Consider the following 23,976-nt stretch of genomic DNA (forward strand, 5'->3'; position numbering starts at 1 on the left):
AACAGGCACAGCCCAAAACTGTTTTTTCCCGAATTTTGATTTATACACTATAAATAGTCCAGAAAGTAGGTTATGTTCCATACACTTGAATTCAAGTTCAATTTTCTGTTCAAACATCTGAAAACAAAAACAATATAATTTAGATTATATACAATCCTTGTATATGGATTGTCAAATAATGATCAACATTGAAAATGATGATATTCACTAGTTTAGGAGGATTATCATGTCATGTCAACAAATCAGATTATGTTGATCAAATCGATTAAAAATTGTCTAGCCAGATAAAATTTCTCGCTGATTGATTATTATTACACAGCTGGAAATAATTATATCTCTTTCCCACACAGGCACACGTATCTTCTGTTATCGAGAGTCGACGAAATTATCATCTGTTTTCCAAGGATGAATTATCCTTTTAATGTCGTTCAGCGAGTTTTCCAAAGAATGAGATCTATTGCAATCGAATCTTTATATCGTAAACCTACTATGTTCCAAATTTCGTGAAAATCGTTAGAGCAGTTTTCGAGATCCGTAAAACATAAATAACCAGATATAAAAATAACCAGATGTTACTTTATAATATACAGAAATTGCTCGCTTAATATAATAGGATTAGGTGTATGATATTCTTTTATTGAACCGACCTAATGTGTTGTTGCAGATGTTGGATTTTGATATATTGTGTTGTTGCAGATGTGTGATTTTGATATTATATATTGTGTTGTTGCAGATGTTGGAGTTGCAGACGGCGGCAGACGCATGATGCAGTGTGAGTGAGCGTGTGCGTGCGATGGTGATGGAGGACACCAGAAACCATCTCTCCAACAATCGCAACAAGCAGAGTCAGCCACTGTCCCCCGTCAAACTGCACAAAGTCAAAGGTATGCAATGCAATCAACTAATCAGCTTTATTTCACTGACTATAGTGAGGATCACGTACAGGTGCGTACAGACTCACGCTCTGCTCCGCAAATTAACGTTACTCGAGCAGATCGTAAAGGTGCGTACAGATTTACGCGCCGCGAACATGAGCAATTCACTTTTAATCAGTTGATGCCAAGCTTTTTATATCTGTATCTTACCGTTTCTGTAAAAATACAGATATAATCAGCTGATTGAAAGTGAATTGCTCATGTTCGCGGCGCGTATATCTTTACGCACCTTAATATGATCAAAGGTCGAGCAAGAGCCAACAGAGCGTGGAACAGAGCTTAATTCAAATTCAAATTCATTTATTTGCCATAAAATAATACAGATTGAAAAAATGAATATTCTAACTTACAAAATGGCACTACCGGCAAAGAAAACTTGTGCGCCGGCAGTGAGTTCGAACAACTAGGTACAGCAAACATGTCAATGGAAAGAAAAAGAGCTTATTCAAACCACTAGAATAACTAAAATTATGGAAACCAGGTCACATCTCAATACTTAGAAGTAACAAGACGAAGTAACAAAATCACAAGCAAATGACAAACTTGAAAAGACCAATTTAGAATTTTTTCAATTTAGAACACTAGAATGAAACACTACATAATGGATATAGATAATTTAAAATAAACATTTATTGTAATCCAATCCAGTATAAGTTTCATTATGGATCTTGTAATTCTATTAATAATGAATTCAGTTGGGACTTTATTTATAAACAAGTAACACTGATATTCAAACTGACGTCTACATACACTCAAGCTTGTAAAGTTAATATCAAATTGTAATGGATTGGAGGGACGCAAATTATATGGATTATACCTTAAGTAGAATGTGTCACTATTCTTATTAAATTAACAGCCAACAAATACCCATAGGGCGGGGGAACTGATAGCCTATTCAGACGAAATATTTCACCCTGTATAACTTGGTAACTAAGCATTTTTAGACCTATGTTAATTGGAACTTTTTTCTTCTTTTGATGTGAGGAATCACGCCCTGGCTTTTGGGCACCTTTTTTACCTTCCTTGCCCTATTACCATAGGTAAGGAAAGTATTGCTTTCCGAAAAAAATTAAGGTACCCCAATTCCCAAATTTCTATACGTTTCAAGATCCCCTGAGTCCAAAAAAGTGGTTTTTGGGTATTGGTGAGTGTGTGTGTATGAGTGTATGTGCGTCTGTGTACACGATATCTCATCTCCCAATTAACGGAATGACTTGAAATTTGGAACTTAAGGTCCTTACAATATAAGGATCCGACATGAACAATTTCGATCAATGAAATTCAACATGGCGGCTAAAATAGAGAAAATGTTGTCAAAAACAGGGGTTTTCTCGAAAACGGCTCCAACAATTTTGATCGAATTCATACCTAAAATTGTCATTGATAAGCTCTATCAACTACCACAAGTCCCATATCTGTAAAAATTTCAGGAGCTCCGCCCCATCTATGCAAAGTTTGATTTCAGATTCCCAATTATCAGGCTTCAGATGCAATTTAAACAAAAAATTCTGAGTGGAAAAGATTGAGCATGAAAATCTCTACAATTAATGGTTCAGTAACATTTTCAACTAAAATTGAAAATAAGCTCAAAATTCGAGAAAATGTGATTATTAAATTGCAAACTGTTGGCAACTGTTGATTCTATTAAATCATTCACTATGAAGAGATAGCATAACTCGTGTGTCTCCAGCGTTATTGTCCTGTCACCAGCTGGCTTGGATCTTTGAATAGTAGACTTGAGATGCGCGTGAACACTAGCGTCAGGTGATCAATTTTTATAACGGCAAGGAAAGTTGTGTGAGTGCGCCACACCAGATTTTTTCAGAATACTCTGTATACGGCTGAGGAGTTTTTAGTAGTGCCTACTTATTATGGGCAACGCATGGGAAAATAAACTTCTATACAATAAATATATATATATATATATATATATATATAATATATATATATATATATATATATATATATATATATGATACATACATCTTTCTTAGGTAGTCAATGGATGATGAAAAATGAAAATGAAGATAGCTGATACCAGTATATACCTGATTTAATATTAACTATTCATTCTTGTTCAAATTATCAATCATGTTTATTAGTTTAGAAATATATTTTCAATTACAACATTTTTCCAAGACTACTACTACTATTACAATTCTTGAAACAGTGTTAAATAATGTTAATATTGTTGTGTTGAATAGAATACTAACAACTATAGTGAGGTCCACGTTATAATGGCAGTGTTTGATTAGCAATGGTATTGCTATCCTTGTCTATCATTCAACAAAGCGGATAGTGCTATCTCTTGCATGCTAATGCAATAAGTTAGTTCCCTTATTGTTTTTCGTTTTCTTTGTAATGTTTTTTTTTTTTTTGAAAATAAAGTTCATTTCAAGTTCAAGTTTCAAGTTCTTTCTCGCTTTGCCCTGTTGCCAGATCGTCTTTTAACAGTGTAGAATTAATAATTCATCAACAAAATATTCCATTTTAGCCTGATTATGAAATTATTGAAAAATATAATTGATAACTTTAAACGAGAATGAACAGTTGATACTTACTGCGGTGGCCACTCGTACCCCAGCCGGTACTTGGCCTCATCAACTAAGCCTCTCCAGAAGTTTCGGTCACCCGCGTCCTCCTCTTTTAGGCCCATCCTCCTCATATCGTTCCGGACCTGGTCCCACCATCTGGTTTTTGGCCTTCCAGCTGGTCTCCTTCCTATAGGATTATTCCTCAGTTGATACTACATTAATAAACCTGTAATAATCATAATAATGTCATAATTAATAAAATATCATTATTATTATAATAAACCTGTATCATCCACCGTCTATACACTAAATAAACTTATATTAAACTTAATTGAACTATACACTAAATGAAGGCATTGACAAGACAGAGGATCGGCAATATTGTTCTTATATCTTTCTCCACTGCCATTATAACGTGGACATCACTATACAATATTATCACAATTCCTGAAATAGTGTTTAATAGTATTAATATTGTTGTGTTGCAGGAGGAGGCTTCAACTGCTTTGAGCCGGGCGGAGGACCAGTTGCTACCGATGGTAGTGAAACCTTGGCCAAGGAGCCTGCCGTCGATGGAGGCGAATTGGAGGCGCCCCTGATCGCGGGAGGGGCAGCGACAGACGGGCGTAGTCCCTCGCCGGCCGAAGAGAGTTCTGCCGGTAATCAATCAATCTATTTTTATTCCGTCGTTCAGGTAGGAGAACAGTGTTGCCGATTCTCAGCCTTGCCACTACCTCCTATAGAGAATTGCTGATACTGGTATATCTGATGTAATATCAACTGTTCGTCCTTGTTTAAAAAAAATCAACTATATTTTATTCGGCAAGAAAATAAATTTTCCAATGATTTAATTTAATCAATTATTCTTTGCATGTACATTTTTTACAATGTTTGGCAGCTCGTCATATTTAACAACTAACAACAATAAATTATTCATAAATATAAACAAAACAAAATCCACAATAAGTCAATCAATCAATCAATCAGTTAGAAACAATCATCATTGAATGAAAATTCAAGTGAAATGCTGTAAATTTACATATTTAAATTAGCTAAGAATAATTATCATTAAAAGAATACCTAAATGATACATTTTCAAAATTGAGGTATTTTTGTTAATAAATTAGGCCTATACTGTTAAAAAATGATCTGGAAAGTGGAAACGTTGCGGAGCTAGAAAAGGATAGCCTTATCAGCTTTGTCGAATGGTAGGCATAGATAGCAATGCTAATATGCTATATTATGCTATAATATTCATAATAAATTTATGAATAAAGAAATTATGAAATGAAATAAAATACTACCATTATAACGTGGGCCTCACCATAATATTATTCAGTTATTTTATCTACTAGGCCTATTACTGTTTACTTTTCACTTATTAATTTTAAATTATATTCTTCTTCTCAGATACCCTTCTGCCTCACAGTGTAGGGTAGTTTGAAGATTCTTTATCCCAGCGTCTCCACTCGCTTCTATCCCCTGCCATTCTCCTCTTCATCTACTGTAGGGTTTTCCTCTAGCAGCTGCTAGTGATTCCACATATTTTTCGAACTTTGTTCTGGGACGTCCTCTCTGTATCCCTCCAATCGGTTTCATGTCCCAGACTTGTTTGGCCTTTCTTTCATCTGGCATCCCAGTCAAATGACTAAACAACTTCAGATTTCTTCCCATAAATTATTGTTTAATTAGTCATAAATTTTTATTTTTCTATCCTTAAAAAGACTAGTTGTTTTCACTTCCTGTCGAAGTACTCAATTTCTTATGCGATCTCTTCTTGTCAAGTATATTCAATGATATATCAATGATCTTTATTTGAGCCAGAGTACATCAGTACATAAGCCAGGTCACATAAAAAATTCAATGTACACAATTAGATACAGTCACAATGCTGAAATAATATAAATTATTGTTTTGTAGCCTGACGGTCGATGATACAGAGAATGTGAATGTGTTTGTAGGAAATGCGGGGGCAGCATCGGTGTGGAGTTTGGCAACGTCGCATGTGCAGACGGCACTGCGCATCTCGCAGACGCATTCCAAGAAGGTGATTAAACACGCGCTGAGGCAGCAGGCCAAGCGACGCCGCAAAAACACCACCATTGCTGCCGGCAACTCGGCTCCACTGCCTCGCGTCCACGTCTCCACACACTCCACTAGTGAACGTGAGTTGGATTTCATGCTAATTTCCTTGGGCTAATCTATAGTAGTGAGATTTACCTGAAAGTTTTCTCTGCCGGCAACTCGGCGGCTCCACTGCCTCACGTCCACGTCTCCACACACTCCACCAGCGAACGTGAGGTGGGTTTTATGGCAATTTCTTCCGTCTAAACTAAAGTGCGAGATAAATTACTTTCAACATGAAGAGGAGAAACCCATTTTTAACCCATAACATGTTTTAGCATATATACAGCTGTGCTTCTAGAATTTATTGAGTTTGTTTTTTTTCGGTTCTTTTTCAAAATTATTTCTTTAATATATGAATCTTCTCTATTCAAGTGATAATAATGTGAAATATCTGTTCTATTTTTTGTTTTGAAGCATCTAAATTTGAAAATTTACTTTGTGAACATATTAGTGGTCTGAAAATTTTTGCGAAGTGAAGAGCTACAAGACTTAACCTATTTCGGACTATGTGTAACCATATTATCTAAATTGGGGAGAGGATTAGCACAAGGTTACCTTATTTTTCCTCTCCCTATCATTTATATGATGTATACTTATTATATCAATCAATAAAGAATAGAGAATAGAGAATAGAATTTCTCCCTCCACAGTTTGTAGCATAGACAGAGACGGACATCCTGCGCACAATTGGATGCGCCGTGTCATTTTGCTTCATGTTCATGTGATGAAAACATCTCCGTAACATACACAAACCAATATACCTGCTGACCAGTACACTATTTGGAACATTGCCAGCAATAGATGGAGGGGAGTGTTGCCGCGTCGCGTTACAAAGCTCTCTCACTCAGACACAAAAGAAGGAGAATGCAGCTAGGTAGTGGATCACTCCCACTGTGAAGTAGTGAAGAAGTAGTGAAGTATAGAGCATCGGACCTCTCCGTCTTCGAGAAAGAGCAGTGTTAAAAGTAATTTATCTCGCACTTTAATAGAGAAGAGATAGCATGAGTAGATATCCTATGGTGTAGGTCGTTTATGTTTCCATTTTCAATTACTGCCTATTATTAATGTTTTGTTGGGGTGAGAGTGTAAGAACAGCACAGAGAGACTACCAGCGTCACATAGCTTTACAAAAAAAAAAAAAACACTAGGACTATCGGCTAACAATGAAAAGTTGGCAATTTTTTTAACAATGAAAAATGGAACATAAACGCTCTATACCATGGAATATCTTCTTATGCTATCTTTTCTCTATGCTTTTGTTAATCAAAATTCGGGATGGTTAGCTTAGGACTTTTTTTGTGTACTGTCCGAATCAATGTTTATCACATTTATTACATTGTGTACAAATACTTAACATGAGGAAAGGCACAACAGGTTCATGCCCAAAACTGTCCCATTTTCAATTTATACTATTATGTCCAAATCAAAATGTTGTTTATGTCACTGTCACTTTTCAAAATACAATTTACGCTCTTCAATACTAAGATAAAAGAGCAAATTTTGAATCAAATAGATACTATTAGAGTCAAGAATAAAAAAATCTAGAACAGTAACTTGATAATTATTCAAAAAGTCTAAATTTTGAATGAAACTAGAAATTTTTGAGCTAAAAACTTTACACTTTACAGAAAACCACAGTTGTTTTTTTATGATGAATATGTGCTCGTATTCAAATAAAATTAATAAACAATTCATGTAAACTGTCCTCCTTACTTATACTAACTTGATCAAATTCTTAAAAGAATGATTGTAGTTCTTCATTGACTCGCAATTTTATAAACTATGAATACAGAATTCTAATTTTCATTGACGCAGATGGTATTACAAAAACATGCCTGCGTCATTCATTGGCTTGTTGAATTGCTTTGCTGTAGTGAGCTCCACGTTATAATGGCAGTGGAGAAAGATAGGAGAAAACTTTGCCGATCCTCTGTCTTGTCAATGTCTCTATAGACGGTAGCTGATGAAGGTTTATTGATGTAATATTAACGGTTCATTTTCGTTTAAAATAATAAATCATATTTTATTAAGCAAGAAATTATATTTTTCAATAATTTCATATTGAATTTTCATGATTAAGTTGAAATATTTTGTTAATTCTACATTGTTGAAAGACGATCTGGCAACAGAGCAAAGCGAGAAAGAGATAGCGCTATCTGCTTTGTTGAATGATAGACAAGGATAGCAATACCATTGCTAATCAAACACTGCCATTATAGCGTTGACTTCACTATAGCTATTCTCTCCAAGTTATTGGATGGATGTGTTGCTAGTTTTATGGCAAATATAGTGTGTGGTGAGATTTACTTTATTATAGAGTCAGTAGAAATGATAGGAAACAAGGTTGCCAATTCTCTGTTGCCACCGCCTTCTATGTTAGGTAGCTGTGATTCAAGTTATTCCGGTGTATCTAATGTAGTGGGTGTGATTCGTAAGTAGATATCCCACGGTATAGCTCCAAATTTATGTAGGTTATGTTCCAAATTTGAAGCCGATTTATGTCAATATTATATTTGTAGAGAGCTTAACCGTTTTGTTTATTTTTCATGCGTTTTGTATATAATTAAGGATTTTTTGTCTATTATACACCTTAGGCTAAACTCACACTTACGCGACTCGGTCGAGGAGAGACTCGACTCTAGTCGAGAGCATGTGTTTCCAAATGGTGACACTCAGACCAGTCGATTCCAATCTCCGCGACGTCACCATTTGGAAACACATGCTCTCGACCTGAGTCGCGTCAGTGTGAGTTGAGCCTTTCTCTTCAAAATAAAATTTTCTACAAGTTCTGTAAAAAATATTTTGTGTTTATTGTACATTTAACATGGTAAATTTGCTTCAAACCTTGAAGGAACTTGTTTTTCGGAACCAAGTTTCGCGTATTTCGTCACATATCTTAAAAATTACTGTAGTTACAGGTCTGGAAACGGTTTTATTCTTTTATTTTTCAGTTCATTTTACATTAAGTAAGCTTATTTGTACATCTTAATTAACAGCCAACAAATACCCGTAGGGCTTCGTTTCAGCAGGGGAACTGAAATTCAGACGAAATCCTCCACCCTGTATTATTTGGTCACCAAGCATTTTCGGACCTATGTTAATTAGAACTTTTTATCTTCTTCTGATGTGAGGAATCCCCTCCTGACGTTTGGGCACGTTTTTGAGAACACTCTGTATATAGTGGTGGTTGACATTGACGCAGAGGTTCTCCGAGAGTCTTTATTAAATTAAAGCTGCAAATTACAAAAAATTCGCAGCCAATACCGCTTGTTTAGATGTTAAACCTATAAACCCGACTGACGGCTTCAGCCAAGCCTAGTGAAGTTACTATTTCGAAGAAAATGAATACTAGACGAGAAAGTTAATTCCAAGATTAATTTATTATTTAAATTATTTTCTTTTTGTAATGACATTTTATTTATTTGTAAATAGGTTTTTATTCTAATTGTGTTTGTTTTTGTAGCAGAGGCAGAGTTGGACGATATCGGACGACAGCCGACCATGCTTGAGGTGTTGTCATCAATTCCCGGCTTCAGCATTCGACCTCCGCGCAAGCGCACAACCAAGCGACTCTCGGCCGCGGCCCAGCTGGAGCAGACTGCTAAGGTACAAATATATCCATTTATTTATAATTTTTCATGATTATCATATAGCATCTCGGCAAGAACAATGTGTGATCTCGAAATATACAGAGTGAGCATAAATTATTGATCACATTTCATAGGTGAATAAAAAAACAAGCAATAGTAGTAGCGCGCCTATTTTGGTGGCAAACATTGGTGTAGCTTCTATAATCTGTGATGACCTTCAAGAAACACAGTCGACTCAATGGTGGGGGTGACAGCGTCAGGAGAAAGCTATGTGCGTCTGTGGTTTCACGATAGCAAATAATCGGTTATTACCGTTCAAATACGTTTTCGTTTAGAGTAAGGCCGTTAAAAATGAGTTGTATGCAAGGAATTCATGTAATATTGATAAAATAAAACGAAAAATTGAAGCCGCAGTTCAGCACATTACTCCAGATCGATAATGTATGGCGTGAAATTGAATATCGTCTAAATATTTCATGTGCAACAAAAAGTGCTCAAGTAGAAATTTGTCGAACTTGTTATGTGTTATAGATAAAACTATTTGAAATCAGCTTTTCAATAAACCAATATCCATGTAAGTAGGCTACACTTACTCGTTATTTTCTTATTCATCTATGAAATGTGTTCAATAATTTATGCTCACCTGTATTTTTTTATTTAAGAAAAATATCCTTATCTTTCTCCTGTACTTTTTTCTCATCTGTGTATCTCAATTCATCTCAATTCATTTTATAATTACATCCTGAACATCTGATGATCAGACAAAGGATGAGTAAAAAAATCTGGTGTGGCGCACTCACACAACTTCCTTGCCGTTATGAAAATTGATCAACTGACGCTAGTGTTCACGCGCATCTCGAGTCTACTATTCAAAGATCTGAGCCAGCTGGTGACAGGACAATAACGCTGGAGACATACGAGGTCTGCTATTTCTTCATAGTGAATCATTTAATAGAATCAACAGTTGCCAACAGTTTGCAATTGAAATAGTAACATTTTCTGGAATTTCGTGCTTATTTTAAATTTTAGGTGAAAATGTTACTAAACATTAATTGTAGAGATTTTCATGCTCAATCTTTTCCACTCGACATTTTTTGTTTAAATTTTATCTTAAGCCTGATAATAGGGAATCTAAAATCGAACTTTGCATAGATGGGGCGGAGCTCCTGAAATTTTTACAGATATGAGACTTGTAGCAGTTGATAGAGCTTATCAATTACTATTTTTGGTATAAATTTAATCGAAATCGTTGGAGCCGTTTTTGAGAAAATCGCGAAAAACCCTGTTTTTGACAACACTTTTGCCATTTCAGCCGCCATCTTGAATTGCATTTGATCGAAATTGTTCGTGTCGGATCCTTATATTGTAAGGACCTTAAGTTCCAAATTTCAAGTCATTCCGTTAATTGGGAGATGAGATATCGTGTACACAGACGCACATACACTCATACACATACACACACACACACACACACACACACACATACATACATACATACAGACCAATACCCAAAAACCACTTTTTTGGACTCAGGGGACCTTGAAACGTATAGGAATTTAGAAATTCGGGTACCTTAATTTTTTTCGGAAAGCAATTCTTTCCTTACCCATGGTAATAGGGCAAGGAAAGTAAAAAATCTGGTGTGGCGCACTCACACAACTTCCTTGCCGTTATGAAAATTGATCACCTGACGCTAGTGTTCACGCGCATCTCGAGTCTACTATTCAAAGATCTGAGCCAGCTGGTGACAGGACTATAACGCTGGAGACACACGTGGTCTGCTATCTCTTCATAGTGAATGATTTGATAGAATCAACAGTTGCCAACAGTTTGCAATTTAATAATCACATTTTCTCGAATTTCGAGCTTATTTTCAAATTTAGGTGAAAATGTTACTGAACATTACTAGTAGAGATTTTCATGCTCAATCTATTCCACTTGAAATTTTTAATTTAAATTGTATCTGAAGCCTGATAATTGGGAATCTACTTTATCAAATCAAACTTTGCATAGATGGGGCGGAGCTCCTGAAATTTTTACAGATATGGGACTTGTGGTAGTTGATAGAGCTTATCAATGACTATTTTAGGTATCAATTTGATCAAAATTGTTGAGCCGTTTTCGAGAAAATCGCGAAAAACCCTGATTTTGACAACATTTTCTCCATTTTAGCCGCCATCTTGAATTTCATTGATCGAAATTGTTCATGTCGGATCCTTATATTGTAAGGACCTTAAGTTCCAAATTTCAAGTCATTCCGTTAATTGGGAGATGAGATATCGTGTACACACACACACACACACACACACACACACACACACCACACACACACACACACACACACCACACACACACTGACCAATACTAAGAAACCATTTTTTTGTACTCAGGGAACCTTGAAACGTATAGAAATTTAGAAATTGAGGTACCTTAATTTTTTTTTTTTTCGGATAGGGCAATAGGGCAAGGAAATTAAAAAGAGCAACCTTGGGAAGGTTCGCATCACATATCACAATCACAATGATAAAATACTGTAAGTTATTATTATGCTATTGTTCCTCTATGACAATAGTCACATAAAATATATTATTTTTAAAAACTCAGTCAAAAATACAGACCGGGTCTTGTAGCTTTGCCTATCGGCGGAGGGCCACTAGACTACAATACTACCCGTTCAAAAAAATCGAACATTTTTGAAAATACATCTTTTCATAAGAGTAACAGATGCTCTTTTGTATCTTCTCAAAAGCAACGTGTTGCACTCGAAAAGATACACAGCCTATCAGCTGACATTCGTTCAATATGCTCTTTCCATTATTGGTGATACGTTGCAACTCTCTCATTCATGAAGAGTCTCCATGTTTAGGGAGCTTCCTCCATCTAGGGTCTCTGAAGCCTGATGTTTTTGCAAAGCTGTGAATATTACTCCGCAAACCATGCCTTGCCTATATGCCGTTTCAAACTCATGGAGGCAAAGCTACGGGACGCGTACTGTACCTGTATGTGCAAGGGCCTGGGTTGAATCAAAGACAAGGAACAATATTACTCCTGCAGAAATTCATCCACAGAATAGTATGGCCTTTTAAGCAACATCCTCTTTAAAAATCCTCTGAATTTTCGAGAGTCGACCATGTCTCTAATATGCTAAGGGAGCCTATTATATATTTTTGGGCCATATTTTTAGGGTGCTATAAGATTTTATATTGTTTTATTAATTTTTGTTGGCCAATATATTGCGGAATTTTTATAACATTGCGGTTGTATGAGCAGCCACTAATAGGTAGGCTAAGTGTCTTATATTTTATTGTAACTGTGGATTTCATTATTGCGGGTGAAGCTTGGTAGGTTTTTGTGAGTGTAATTACAGATCTCCAAGATATAGAGTGACGGCAGTGTGAGTATCTTGCCACTCAGGAAAAGTTCTCGACAGGAATATCTAGGGGGCTTGCCAAAAATAATTCTTAGGCTCAACTTCCACTACCTCGACTCGAATCGTACGACTCCAGTCAAGGAGACTCCAGTCTCTCGACCTTACGACTTGCTCATTGTCACTACTTTAGTTCCATGCTACTCCATTTCTAACCTCACATTATTAAAAATATCAGATCTAATTCGTCAATACTGCGCATGCAACAAATTAATAATTGTTTTTATGAATACATAGCCGGCAGGCTCGCTTCGCTCGCCATATCCGTCTAGCCAGGGGCTCCGCCCCCTGGACCCCCGACTGCATTGTCCAAAAATGAGATCATCTCGCTTCGCTCGCCTGCATGTAGACCTCAGCGGAATCTCTATACCGAATTCTGGACCCCCGACTGGATTGTCCAAAAATGAGATCAGCGGGCCCGCTTCGCTCGCCTGCATGTAGACCTCAGCGGAACCTCTGTACCGAATTTGAACGTATTATGTCAATTTGATCTCGAAAAACACCTGTTACTATATCGACTCAACTCAACTTAATGCCAACCTGACAAAATTTTTAATTTAGTTACCAGTTAACAACTGTTTCGAAGAAGTACTCTCTCTAGATTATAGTTCTATATTAACATATGGTATGGACATTTTCAATTATAATTTCAAGATATTGGAATAAGAAGAATATACATGCTAAAAGACGAACTTTAAACCCTTAAAAACCACCCTTAGAGTTAAAATATCGCCAAAAGATTTCTTAGTGCGCCTCTAAAGGGCCAACTGAACATACCTACCAAATTTGAACGTTTTTGGTCCGGTAGATTTTTAGTTCTGCGAGTGAGTGAGTCAGTCAGTCAGTCAGTGAGTGAGTGCCATTTCGCTTTTATATATATATATATATATATATATATATATATATATATATATATATATATATATATAGATTGTCTTATCTAATTACTATTATTGTCTTGATAAAACATCACTTTCATGAAAAATAGATTGTACTACGCAACTCAAGTCGCTTCTCGACCAACAAGTTGAGTCGCCGCTCGACTCAGTCTTACAGTCGTGATGTTGCAGAGACTAGAGTCGACTGGTCTGAGTGTCATCATTTGAAAACACATGCTGCGTCGTGGAGGGACTGAAATTGCTGTTTCTTCTCGACTTGAGTCGCGTAAGTGGGACTTTAGCCGTAATGAAATTTTCCGAGATGTAATATTTGGATGAAGAATTTAGATATTCCCCATAAATCTGAATGAATGATTTGAAATGTTGGTTGATGTTTTAGGAGGGCTGCATCGACTTGGAGACTCCCGATTCTGTGCTAGCGAGTTGCTCGAATCTGCGCGCTCTGTTGAACAAGCACACTTTCCAGCAGCTGCCTTCGCTCTATCAGCACAAGCTGGTACAACTGCTGCCCCGAGTCGACCGCGCCCCGCCCCACCATCAAGACTCTGTCTTCAGGTCAGTCAAACCATACAGAAAACATAGCATGAGAATATATCCCATGGTATAGAGAAAAGATAGCATGAAAAGATATTATCATGCCATAGTTCAATCAGTTTTACAATATGGTTTTGCAATAGTGATATGGGGTGCTGCATATGATGTACACATGGAAAATCTATTTATCATTCAAAAAAATATAATAAAAACTATCTTGAATAAACCAAGGTTATACCCAAAAAATCTATAATTTTCCTGGATTTTGATGTTTTTACCGTGAGACAACTATATGTCAAAGTCTTAATAAAATATTTAGTAAAAAATAAAAATATCTTCCCAAAGTTGATCAAGAACATTTATCATTTCAGACCGAATGTAACAGAGGAATTTCAAGTTTATCCTACTAAACTTTCATTGATCAGAAGACAGCTAATTTACACAAGCAGTAAACTGGTCAATGAATTTTCATTTTATAGTATTTTCTCTGCACAATATTTGTTTAATTTTTCATTATTCTGATGTTATAAGGTTTCTATTGTAATTTTTAGTTAAATTTAACCTTAATTTTCTGCATTATTTCGAAATATTATGTTTTTCTTTTACTGTTTTGCAACTCTCACCAGCGGACAAGATTTTCTTTTTGCTGGTGATGCTTAGATTTTATATTTAATTTTAATTTTATTCAAGTACGGTATATGTATGAGTAATTATGTTTATTTTATTATATTTTTAATGATATGTCATATTATAAAGAGTTTGTAATATGTTTTGAATATTCTAATTGGCAATAAAAGAAATTGAATTGAATTGAAAATTCCATGGTACAGAGTAAAGATAGCATAAGAAGATATCCCATAGTATAGGGAAAATATAGCACAAGAAGATATGCCATCGTATAGGTCGTCTATGTTGCAAATTTCACTGTTAACTCAAGCCGATAGTCTAGCAGTTATTTTCCGTGAAGCTATGTGACGCTGTTAGGGCCGGTTTCCGAGCTCGGGCTTTAGCTAAGTTCTAGACTTTCAACAGCTGGAGTCAGAAAATTGGCTTTCCGAAACGGGGCGTAGTCACAGTTTTTATGATAGTCTTTATTTTTTCATTTCTATAATTGGAAACGTTTTTCCTTGACGAAATGAAACATTCTTGAATAATTCTAAATAACTGAAACTTTATACACTATATACTCTTTATTTTATTTTGTGTTTAATTTTCTAGTTTTTCGAAATTCAATTTAAACAAACGTGGACTGCAACTACGCCCTGTTTCGGAAAGTCAATTTTCTGACTCCAGCTGTTTGAAGTCTAGAACTTAGCTAAATCTCGAGCTCGGAAACCGGCACTTAGTCTATCATACTGTGCCGTTCTTACACTTTCACCCGGCCAAAACAGTAATACTAGACAGTAGTCGACAGTAATTTATTGACTTGAGTTGACAAAAAGTCGGCCTCAATTTTTTTCAATCAATCAATTTTATTCAAATCAACACAATACAATATACATAAAAGAAATCAACAGGAAGGCAATTTGGAACATTAACGCCCTATACCCATGGGATATTTTCTTGTGCTATTTTTTCTTTAAGGTCAAACTAACAATACTCTCATTCAAAATCTCCCTTGATTATTTACAAGCATTTTTGCCAATAACGTATTTTTATATACCTGACGCTGGTTATATTATGAATAAACAGCTGTGGTTTTCTGTAAAGTGTGAAGTTTTCAGCTCGAAAATTTCTAGTTTCATTCAAATTTTAGACTTTTTGAATAATTATAAGTTACTGTTCTAGATTTTTTGATTCTAGGCTCTAATAGTTGTATTTGATTCAAAATTTGCTTGTTTATCTGAGTATTGAAGAGCGTAAATTGTATTTTGAAAAGTGAAATTGACATAACTAACATTTTGATCTGGACAGTAGACAGTATAGTATAAATTGGAAATGGGACAGTTTTGGGCATGAACCTGTTGTGCCTTTCCTCATGTTAAGTATTTGTACACAATGTGATAAATAAATAAATACTAATTACAATAATGGTAAGATTAATTGATTGAACTATGGAGACTAAAGTTGAAGTGAGTAATTGTCGGTAATGATTACTTTTAGGGCCAGTCCATATCAAGCGTTTTTCAGGCGTTTTCTTCAGGTGCCAATCTAATCAGCCAATCGGAGAGCTTCCAGCGATGCCGACTCTAAACCCGCCGTCTGAAAACGCTTAAATAAATATGGTATTGACGTTACTATCATCATTTATGATGATTATAATATTATGATTGATGTAATGCTTTAGGTTGAGCGGATCTGGATTGAACAATGAGTTTTTTGCGCGCGCCTGCCAAGAGTGGAGGGAGAGACTGGCGGAGGGCGAATTCACTCCCGAAAACCAGCAAAAAATCAAAGCCGAGGCTGAGAAGGAGAAGAGCAAATTGGATCCCTGGAAGGTACGAATAGATAAATAAATATTCACTTTCTCGTGTATTCATGAATTTATTGCAGTTGGCAATTTTTGTTTCAAGCTTACAACTTTTGCTGACACAAAGCACTATCGACAGTGCTCAGTTTAGCTAATGCCAACTTTTTAGACTATGTCACGTAAGTTTAGAATTTTTATTTTAAACTAGCAAGTTTCATTTTGAAACGTGACAAACTGAAAACTTGACTGAGTGGAATATTGAAGAGTTCGAAGTTGACATAGAATCATCCTCAGTTGATTAAGAAACTATATGGAAAGTTGATTTCAGTCCAGTAGTTGAGACATGATGATGCGTCATTAGTGAATTTCCTATCCCGTACGTGTATAAGCCAGTTCTTTCCTTTATTATAGTGTAGATATGTTCTTCAACTTGGTACTAACATAATAAAGTGACATGACTCAAATCTTGTTCAGCAACCTTCCTCAACTTAATGCCAACCTGACAAAATTGGATTGGTTGTTAATTTAGTTACCAATTTTAACCATCTGTTTCGAAGAGGTAGTCTCTCTAGATTATAGTTCTATATCAACATATGGTATGTATTCATGTCCCATGAATTAAATTTCAACTTCACCTAGAAGGAAAATTGAAATTCGGGCTTCGAGGTGCACGAGATTGATATTTTTAGAATCGATGTGCGAAATTTGAAGATCTAAATCATTCCCGTTTTTCCGGTATGCAATCCACAAGTTGACATGTTTTGATGCAAACAAACACAACCCTACTCTCTCTTATTATATAGAAGAAGATGTTCATAAATTTAGGTGGAGAAAAAATACTTGATCACTATGAACACGCCCTTTCCACTTTTCATCAGCTGATTATATCTGTATTTGTACAGAATCAGTAAGGTACAGATATAATAAGCTTAGCATCAGTTGATGAAAAGTGAAATGCGCGTGTTCGTAGCGCACAAGTCTGTACTCAGCTTTATTTGTACATCACTAATAAAAAGTTATTTTTCTGCCTCAGGGAAATTGTCTTTCTGGCTACAAACGTTTTCTGACAGGGAGAAAAGGCCGTACTTTTTATTCTAGATAAACAAATAACTTTTCTATGTTTATTTATTTGTACATTCATAGATACAATACCATTCTTTACTAATCATGTATGATTGGGAAAGGAACAACAGGCTTAAATACCAATACTGTTCATTGCCCAAATTTTGATAGAAATACTCCAAAAATAGGTTATGTTTATCACTCTATAAGTTCTGTCAAATTTATAATTTTTTTTTTTTTAAATAGACAACTATATGTCAAAGTCTTAATAAAATATTTAGTAAAAAATAAAAATATCTTCCCAAAGTTGATCAAGAACACTTATCATTTCAGACCTTGTGTAACAGAGGAATTTCAAGTTTATCCTACTAAACTTTCATTGTTCAGAAGACAGCTAATTTACACAAGCAGTAAACTGATCAATGAAATACCTTTTGACTTGGATTTCAAAATTAGTAAAAAGAGCGTCAATGAGTGGATTAAGAGGGAATATTTCTTTACCTTAAATATAGCAATTTAATTTTAATTCTTTTATTTTCATTTTATAGTCTTTTCTCTGCACAATATTTGTTTGATGTTTTATGATTCTGCTGTTATAAAGTTTCCATTGTAATTATTAGTTGAATTTAACCTCAACTTTCTGCATTATTTCGAAATATTATGTTTTTCTTTTACTGTTTTGCAACTCTCACCAGCGGGCAAAGATTTTCTTTTTGCTGGTGATGCCTAGATTTTATATTTTATTTTAATTTTATTCAATTATATGTATGAGTAATTATGTTTATTTTATTATATTTTTAATGATATGTCATATTATAAAGAGTTTGTAATATGTTTTGAAATAATTTCTAATTGGCAATAAATGAAATTGAATTGAAAAAAAATACCAGAAGTAATATTCGAATGTATGATGCAATGTTGCAGCTGAAACACTTTGAGCCGATCTGGGGCGAAAGCAAGATGGCGGCGGCCACTCCTACTGCCAGCTGTTCATCAGCTGTTGTGAGCCGTCCCATGCTGCGCACAACCATCAAACTGAGACCTGCGCATACGTCGACCACGCCCACTCCTGTCCCTGCCCCTCCACCGCCACGCCTGCGCACAGTGGGCGCGGTTACGCGTGCCGTCGCCAGCTACCATCGCGAGAAACGGCAGGCTGAGCAGGCCACCAGTGTTAAACGCCTCAAACCAGGTGAGTTTCAGTTACAGCTTTTTAGGTCTTCGCCACAGTCAATAGACCAGAGTGGGTCACTCAGTTATTGTGAGCTCCATGTTATGATTTTTATTATTACTTTCCTTGTCCTATTACCATAGGTAAGGAAATTATTGCTTTCCGAAAAAATTAAGGTACCCCAATTCCCAAATTTCTATACGTTTCAAGGTCTCCTGAGTCCAAAAAAGTGTTTCTTGGGTATTGGTCTGTATGTGTGTGTGTGTGTGTGTATGAGTGTATGTGCGTCTGTGTACACGATATCTCATCTCCCAATTAACGGAATGACTTGAAATTTGGAACTGAAGGTCCTTACAATATAAGGATCCGACACGAAAAATTTCGTTCAAATGCAATTCAAGATGGCGGCTAAAATGGAGAAAATTTTGTCAAAAACAGGGTTTTTCGCGATTTTCTCGAAAACAACTTCAACGATTTTGATTAAATTTATACCTAAAATAGTCATTGATAAGCTCTATCAACTGCCACAAGTCCCATATCTGTGAAAATTTCATAAACTCCTCCCCATCTATGCAAAGTTTGATTTGATAAAGTAGATTCCCAATTATCAGGCTTCAGATACAATTTAAATTAAAAATTTCAAGTGGAATAGATTGAGCATGAAAATATCTACAATTAATGTTCAGTAACATTTTCACCTGAAATTGAAAATGAGCTCTAAATTCGAGAAAATGTGATTATCCAATTGCAAACTGTTGGCAACTTTTGATTCTATCAAATGATTCACTATGAAGAGATAGCAGACCTCGTGTGTCTCCAGCGTTATTTACCTGTCACCAGCTGGCTCAGATCTTTGTTTATAAGTAGACTTGAGATGCGCGTGAACACTAGCGGAGTGATCCGCGTGGTCTAGTGGATAGAGTGCTTGCTTAGCAGCATAGAGATCCCGGGGTTCAAACCCTCTCATAGCCAAAAGTTTTTTAACCAGATCACTCCCGTGTTATCGGATGGGCACGTTAAACTGTCGGTCCCGGCTGAAGTATGACAGTCGTAAGGCCCATTGACGGCTTAAATTATATATTCAGGCGGTGGGACCTTCCCGCAAGGGACTCCCCACCAACAAAAGCCATACGAATTTACTTTTACTAGCGTCAGGTGTTCAATTCTCATAACAGCAAGGAAAGTTGTGTGAGTGCGCCACACCAGATTTTTTCCTTTAGCACTACAATCCTATGTGGACCTTGACTTCCATGACAATTCCCTGCCATCTGTCTCTATCACCAGCAACTCTCTTGCATTCCCTAATTCCCAACACTTGCAGATCTCTCTCCACATCTTCCAGCCACCTTGTCCTTGGTCGTCCTCTTCTTCTTGTGCCTTCAATTCTTGCCTCCAATATGGCCTTTGGCAACCTTCCTCTATTTATCCTCTCAATATGTCCAATCCAGCGTATCCGTTGCGACTTGATGGAACGTTTTACTTTTATCATGAAGAGGGGAAACCGATTTGTGGTTGCACAGTTAGTAGCATGGACAGAGTGAGTGTAGAGTGGCAGGAGTAGTGGAGTAAGCTTGCTGGATGCTGACACTAAGGCCCTTTGCACACTGGGCCACGATGGAAGCGCTTCCACGGAAGCGCCACCACGTGGTAGCATTGTCTCTTATCTACTGTCACTGCACACTAGAGCCACCAGCCGAGCTTCCAGGAATGTGGTGGCTCGAGCCGCCGATTTTGTTGGCCACCAGACTGTCCCGCCACCACGTCATACCATTGAGTATTATCTGTCATTGCACACTAGGGCTACCAGCTACCAGCCACCAGAAAATCATCTCCAGTTCAGTTTCAATTCAAATCAAGTTCAGTACAGTTGTCTGAAGTCGACGTAATAAATAGTGAACAATTTGATACAGAAAGGTTCATTCTTGAAGTTGAAAGCAGACCAGCTATATGGGACATGTCTTCAAAATTATATGAGGCCGGGATATGGAAAAAAATTCTTGGAGGGAGCTGAAAAATATAACCTCACAGAAAATGAAAAAAATGAATTTGTCAAGTTATATAACCACTTTTCTTGAGCATTATTCATTATATTATTCAACATATGCCAATAGTCGTGCTTCTTCCACGTCGATCCTTCAACTGATGATGAGTTAACTAGTGAACTGGAGTGATGAGTCAAGTGGTGTCTGCGTGGTGGTGTCTGCGTGGTGGTGTCTGCGTGGTGGTGTCTGCGTGGTGGTGTCTGCGTGGTGGTGGTTGATAGGTGCTAGTGTGAAATGCTATCAAATTTTGATGGTGGCGCTTCCATGGTGGCCCAGTGTGCCTAAAGTAGGGAGAGAATGCTGTTAGGTAGTGGCAGTGATTAGTGAAGGATAGAGTATCGGGCCTCTCTGTCTTTGAGAGAGAGTCGTGTAATTAGTAATATCTCTCGGACTATTGCTGTATATTTCTTTTTTTTCATATTCTCATGTTCTTTTTATTCAACATTGTATTATGTTGAAAATGTTTGTATTGTGTGAAGGAGGCAAAATAGTGTTTTACCTGGTGTCTCTTTAATGAATAAATGAATAATGGCAGTGGAGAAAGCTAGAAGAACAGCGTTGCCGATTCTCTGCCTTACTACTGCCTCCTATCATAGAAAAATGATAGCATAAGAAGATATGGTATAGGTTTAATTAACAAATATTTTTTATCTTAATTATGAAAATTCATTATGAAATTATTGAAAAATATAATTTCCTGCTTAATAAAATATAATTTAATTGATAAGGAGAGTAAACAGTTAATATTAAATCAATAAACTACCCTCTCAGCTACCGTCTATAGAAGGCATTGACAAGACAGAGGATCGGCAACGTTGTCTTCTATTTTTCCCCACTGCCATTATAACGTGGACCTCACTAAAGAAAATGTAGATTCACTTCAAACTGTTAGTTCCTCATTCAAACAATGCTGAAATTTTAAAGTGAATCCTACTCCAGCTTTGATTGGAAAACGTTGCCGATTATTTTCCTCTGAAACATTGATTATTATATTATTTATTTTCGATTATTTTCCACTGATCGAAGCATGTGTGTGTATCTGTTTCAGAACCAACCAAAGTATCGCCAAAGAGCGAAAGGCTAGACCAACCATCACCTGTGCTGACAAGCGATCAGCTGACTGCAACAACAGATCAGCTGACTGCAACTACAGATCAGCTGACTGCAACCACAGATCAGCTGACTGCAACCACAGATCAGCTGACTGCAACCACAGCAACATCACCACAACCACCAAAAACACCAACATCAGGCAATCAACTGATGACAACAGAAGATCAACTAAGTACAACAGTTGATCAACTGACAACACCAATAGCTTGTCAATTAACGACAACAACCGCTGACCAACTAACGATTACAACCGTTGATGAAGTAACGACAAACGTTGATCAAATACCGACAACAGATCACCATCTAAGGACAACCTTTGACCAACAGGAAATTACAACCGTTGATCGATTTGCGACAACTGTTGATCAACTACCGACAACAGATGACCAGCTAAGGACAACCGTTGATCAAGTACCGTCTACAGATGACCAACAGATGTTTACAACCGTTGATCAACTACCGACAACAGATGACCAACTAAGGACAACTACCGATCAACAGATGTTTACAGACGTTGATCAACTAACAACAACCGTTGATCAACTACCGACAACAGATGACCAACTAAGGTCAACTACCGATCAACAGATGTTTACAAACGTTGATCAACTGCCATCAACTGATGATCAATTACCGACAACAAATGACCAACTAAGGACAACCGTTGATCAACTACCGTCGACAGATGACCATCTAAGGACAACCATCGACCAACAAACGATTACAACCGTTGATCAACTGCCATCAACAGATGATCAACTAAGAACAACCACTGACCAACAGACGATTACAACCGTGGATCAACTGTCATCAACAGATGATCAACTAAGAACAACCACTGACCAACAGACGATTACAACCGTTGATCAACTACCGTCAACGTATGACGAACTAAAGACGGCCACTGGTCAACTGACCAATGCATCCGGTTGTCTACTAGCACAGTACCAAGCTAGGACAACCGACGATCTGAAAGAGGAGGAAGAGGAGGAGGAGGATGAGGGTGAGGAGGAGATGCGAGGCTACGTGACTGTGCCGCATCCGAATAGACCCGGTGGTCACGTGACTCTGCCCGTGTGGAACGGAGTGGTCGAGATTGTCAGCGACAAGGGGGCGTTCGGCGTAAGGGAGGTGGAGGCCGAGTCCAAAGACAACAGCAGCAATGATATTGACTCGTCGTCAGTCACCCAGCAAAGTGGTTCGCCTCCCGCCAAATCGGAAGATGTCGTCGAGATGGTGTCGAGGAAAGAGGTGGAGGGGGAGGTGTTTGCGGGAGTGGATGCCTCGTGGATAATGAAGGACGAGCATCATCATCATCATGAGCAGCAGGATGGAGGGGTGTTTGGGGGGGAGGACCCGTTGAAGGACGAGGCCGCTCTCCTGGCTGCTGCATGGAACGCTGTCGACTCCACCAGCACTGAGAAGCTGCTGCAAACGCTGCAAAATGTGAGTCTCATTCTACAACGTAACACCAATTAATCTGTAATATTATTTTTGTCATAGTCATTCAATCTCAGCTGTTTTCCATGCATGAAATCAAGCCGGTAAACAGCTGTTTGCAGGACAAATAAACATATGATTCTCATTACAGCTTACTGTACTGTAATTAAATCATATGGTTTCTTTACAGTCGAGTATGTTTCCTAGTTCCGAAAACTTCCACACGAAAACTTGTCAACTTCCACAAAATTCCTGATTCGGAATTTGTAAACTAGGTTATGTTTATAGAATGCATGTAGTAACTTCAGCACAAGCAGGTAATGTTTTCTATTTCTAAATTATTATTCTTCAGATTATCATGACAAAAAATAGTGTACGTTACTTGGATGTGAATGTCTTTTGCCATGCTTGAATGAAATTCTAGTCTCGGCTAACGCCTCGACTAGAAACATCATTCTCGCCTGCAAAAGACCCCTTCCCATCCTTGTGACGTAAGATACTATTTTATTTATTATTTATACATTGATAGATACAATATCATTCTCAACTATGAATGATTGGGAAAGGAACAACAGACTTGAAGCCCAAAACGGTTCCTTTCCCAAATTTGGATAGAAATTGTCCAAAAATAGGTTATGTTTATCAATTTATGTTTTGTCCAATTTCGAATCCAAAATATTTATAAACTAGCA

At 36.9% G+C, this 23,976-nt stretch overlaps 1 protein-coding gene across 3 annotated transcripts in view; it reads left to right on the plus strand.

Moving 5' to 3' along the window:
- The window catches only part of LOC111053053 (polycomb protein Asx), a 59,005-nt gene that overhangs the window by 2,209 nt on the left and 32,820 nt on the right, over nt 1-23,976 (plus strand). For 2 of the 3 annotated variants that reach the window (XM_039425215.1, XM_039425217.1), the window contains exons 2-9: nt 734-884; nt 3,958-4,128; nt 5,431-5,634; nt 9,060-9,202; nt 13,892-14,067; nt 16,334-16,484; nt 18,443-18,710; nt 21,780-23,290. In XM_039425215.1, coding sequence (XP_039281149.1) covers nt 794-884; nt 3,958-4,128; nt 5,431-5,634; nt 9,060-9,202; nt 13,892-14,067; nt 16,334-16,484; nt 18,443-18,710; nt 21,780-23,290 — 2,715 coding nt within the window. In that variant the 5' untranslated portion in view covers nt 734-793. The remainder of the gene's footprint in view (nt 1-733; nt 885-3,957; nt 4,129-5,430; nt 5,635-9,059; nt 9,203-13,891; nt 14,068-16,333; nt 16,485-18,442; nt 18,711-21,779; nt 23,291-23,976) is intronic. The other variant, XM_039425216.1, reaches the window with a different exon arrangement.

This window comes from Nilaparvata lugens, chromosome 3, assembly GCF_014356525.2.
Source record: "Nilaparvata lugens isolate BPH chromosome 3, ASM1435652v1, whole genome shotgun sequence".
Classification (NCBI taxonomy): Eukaryota; Metazoa; Arthropoda; class Insecta; order Hemiptera; family Delphacidae; genus Nilaparvata; species Nilaparvata lugens.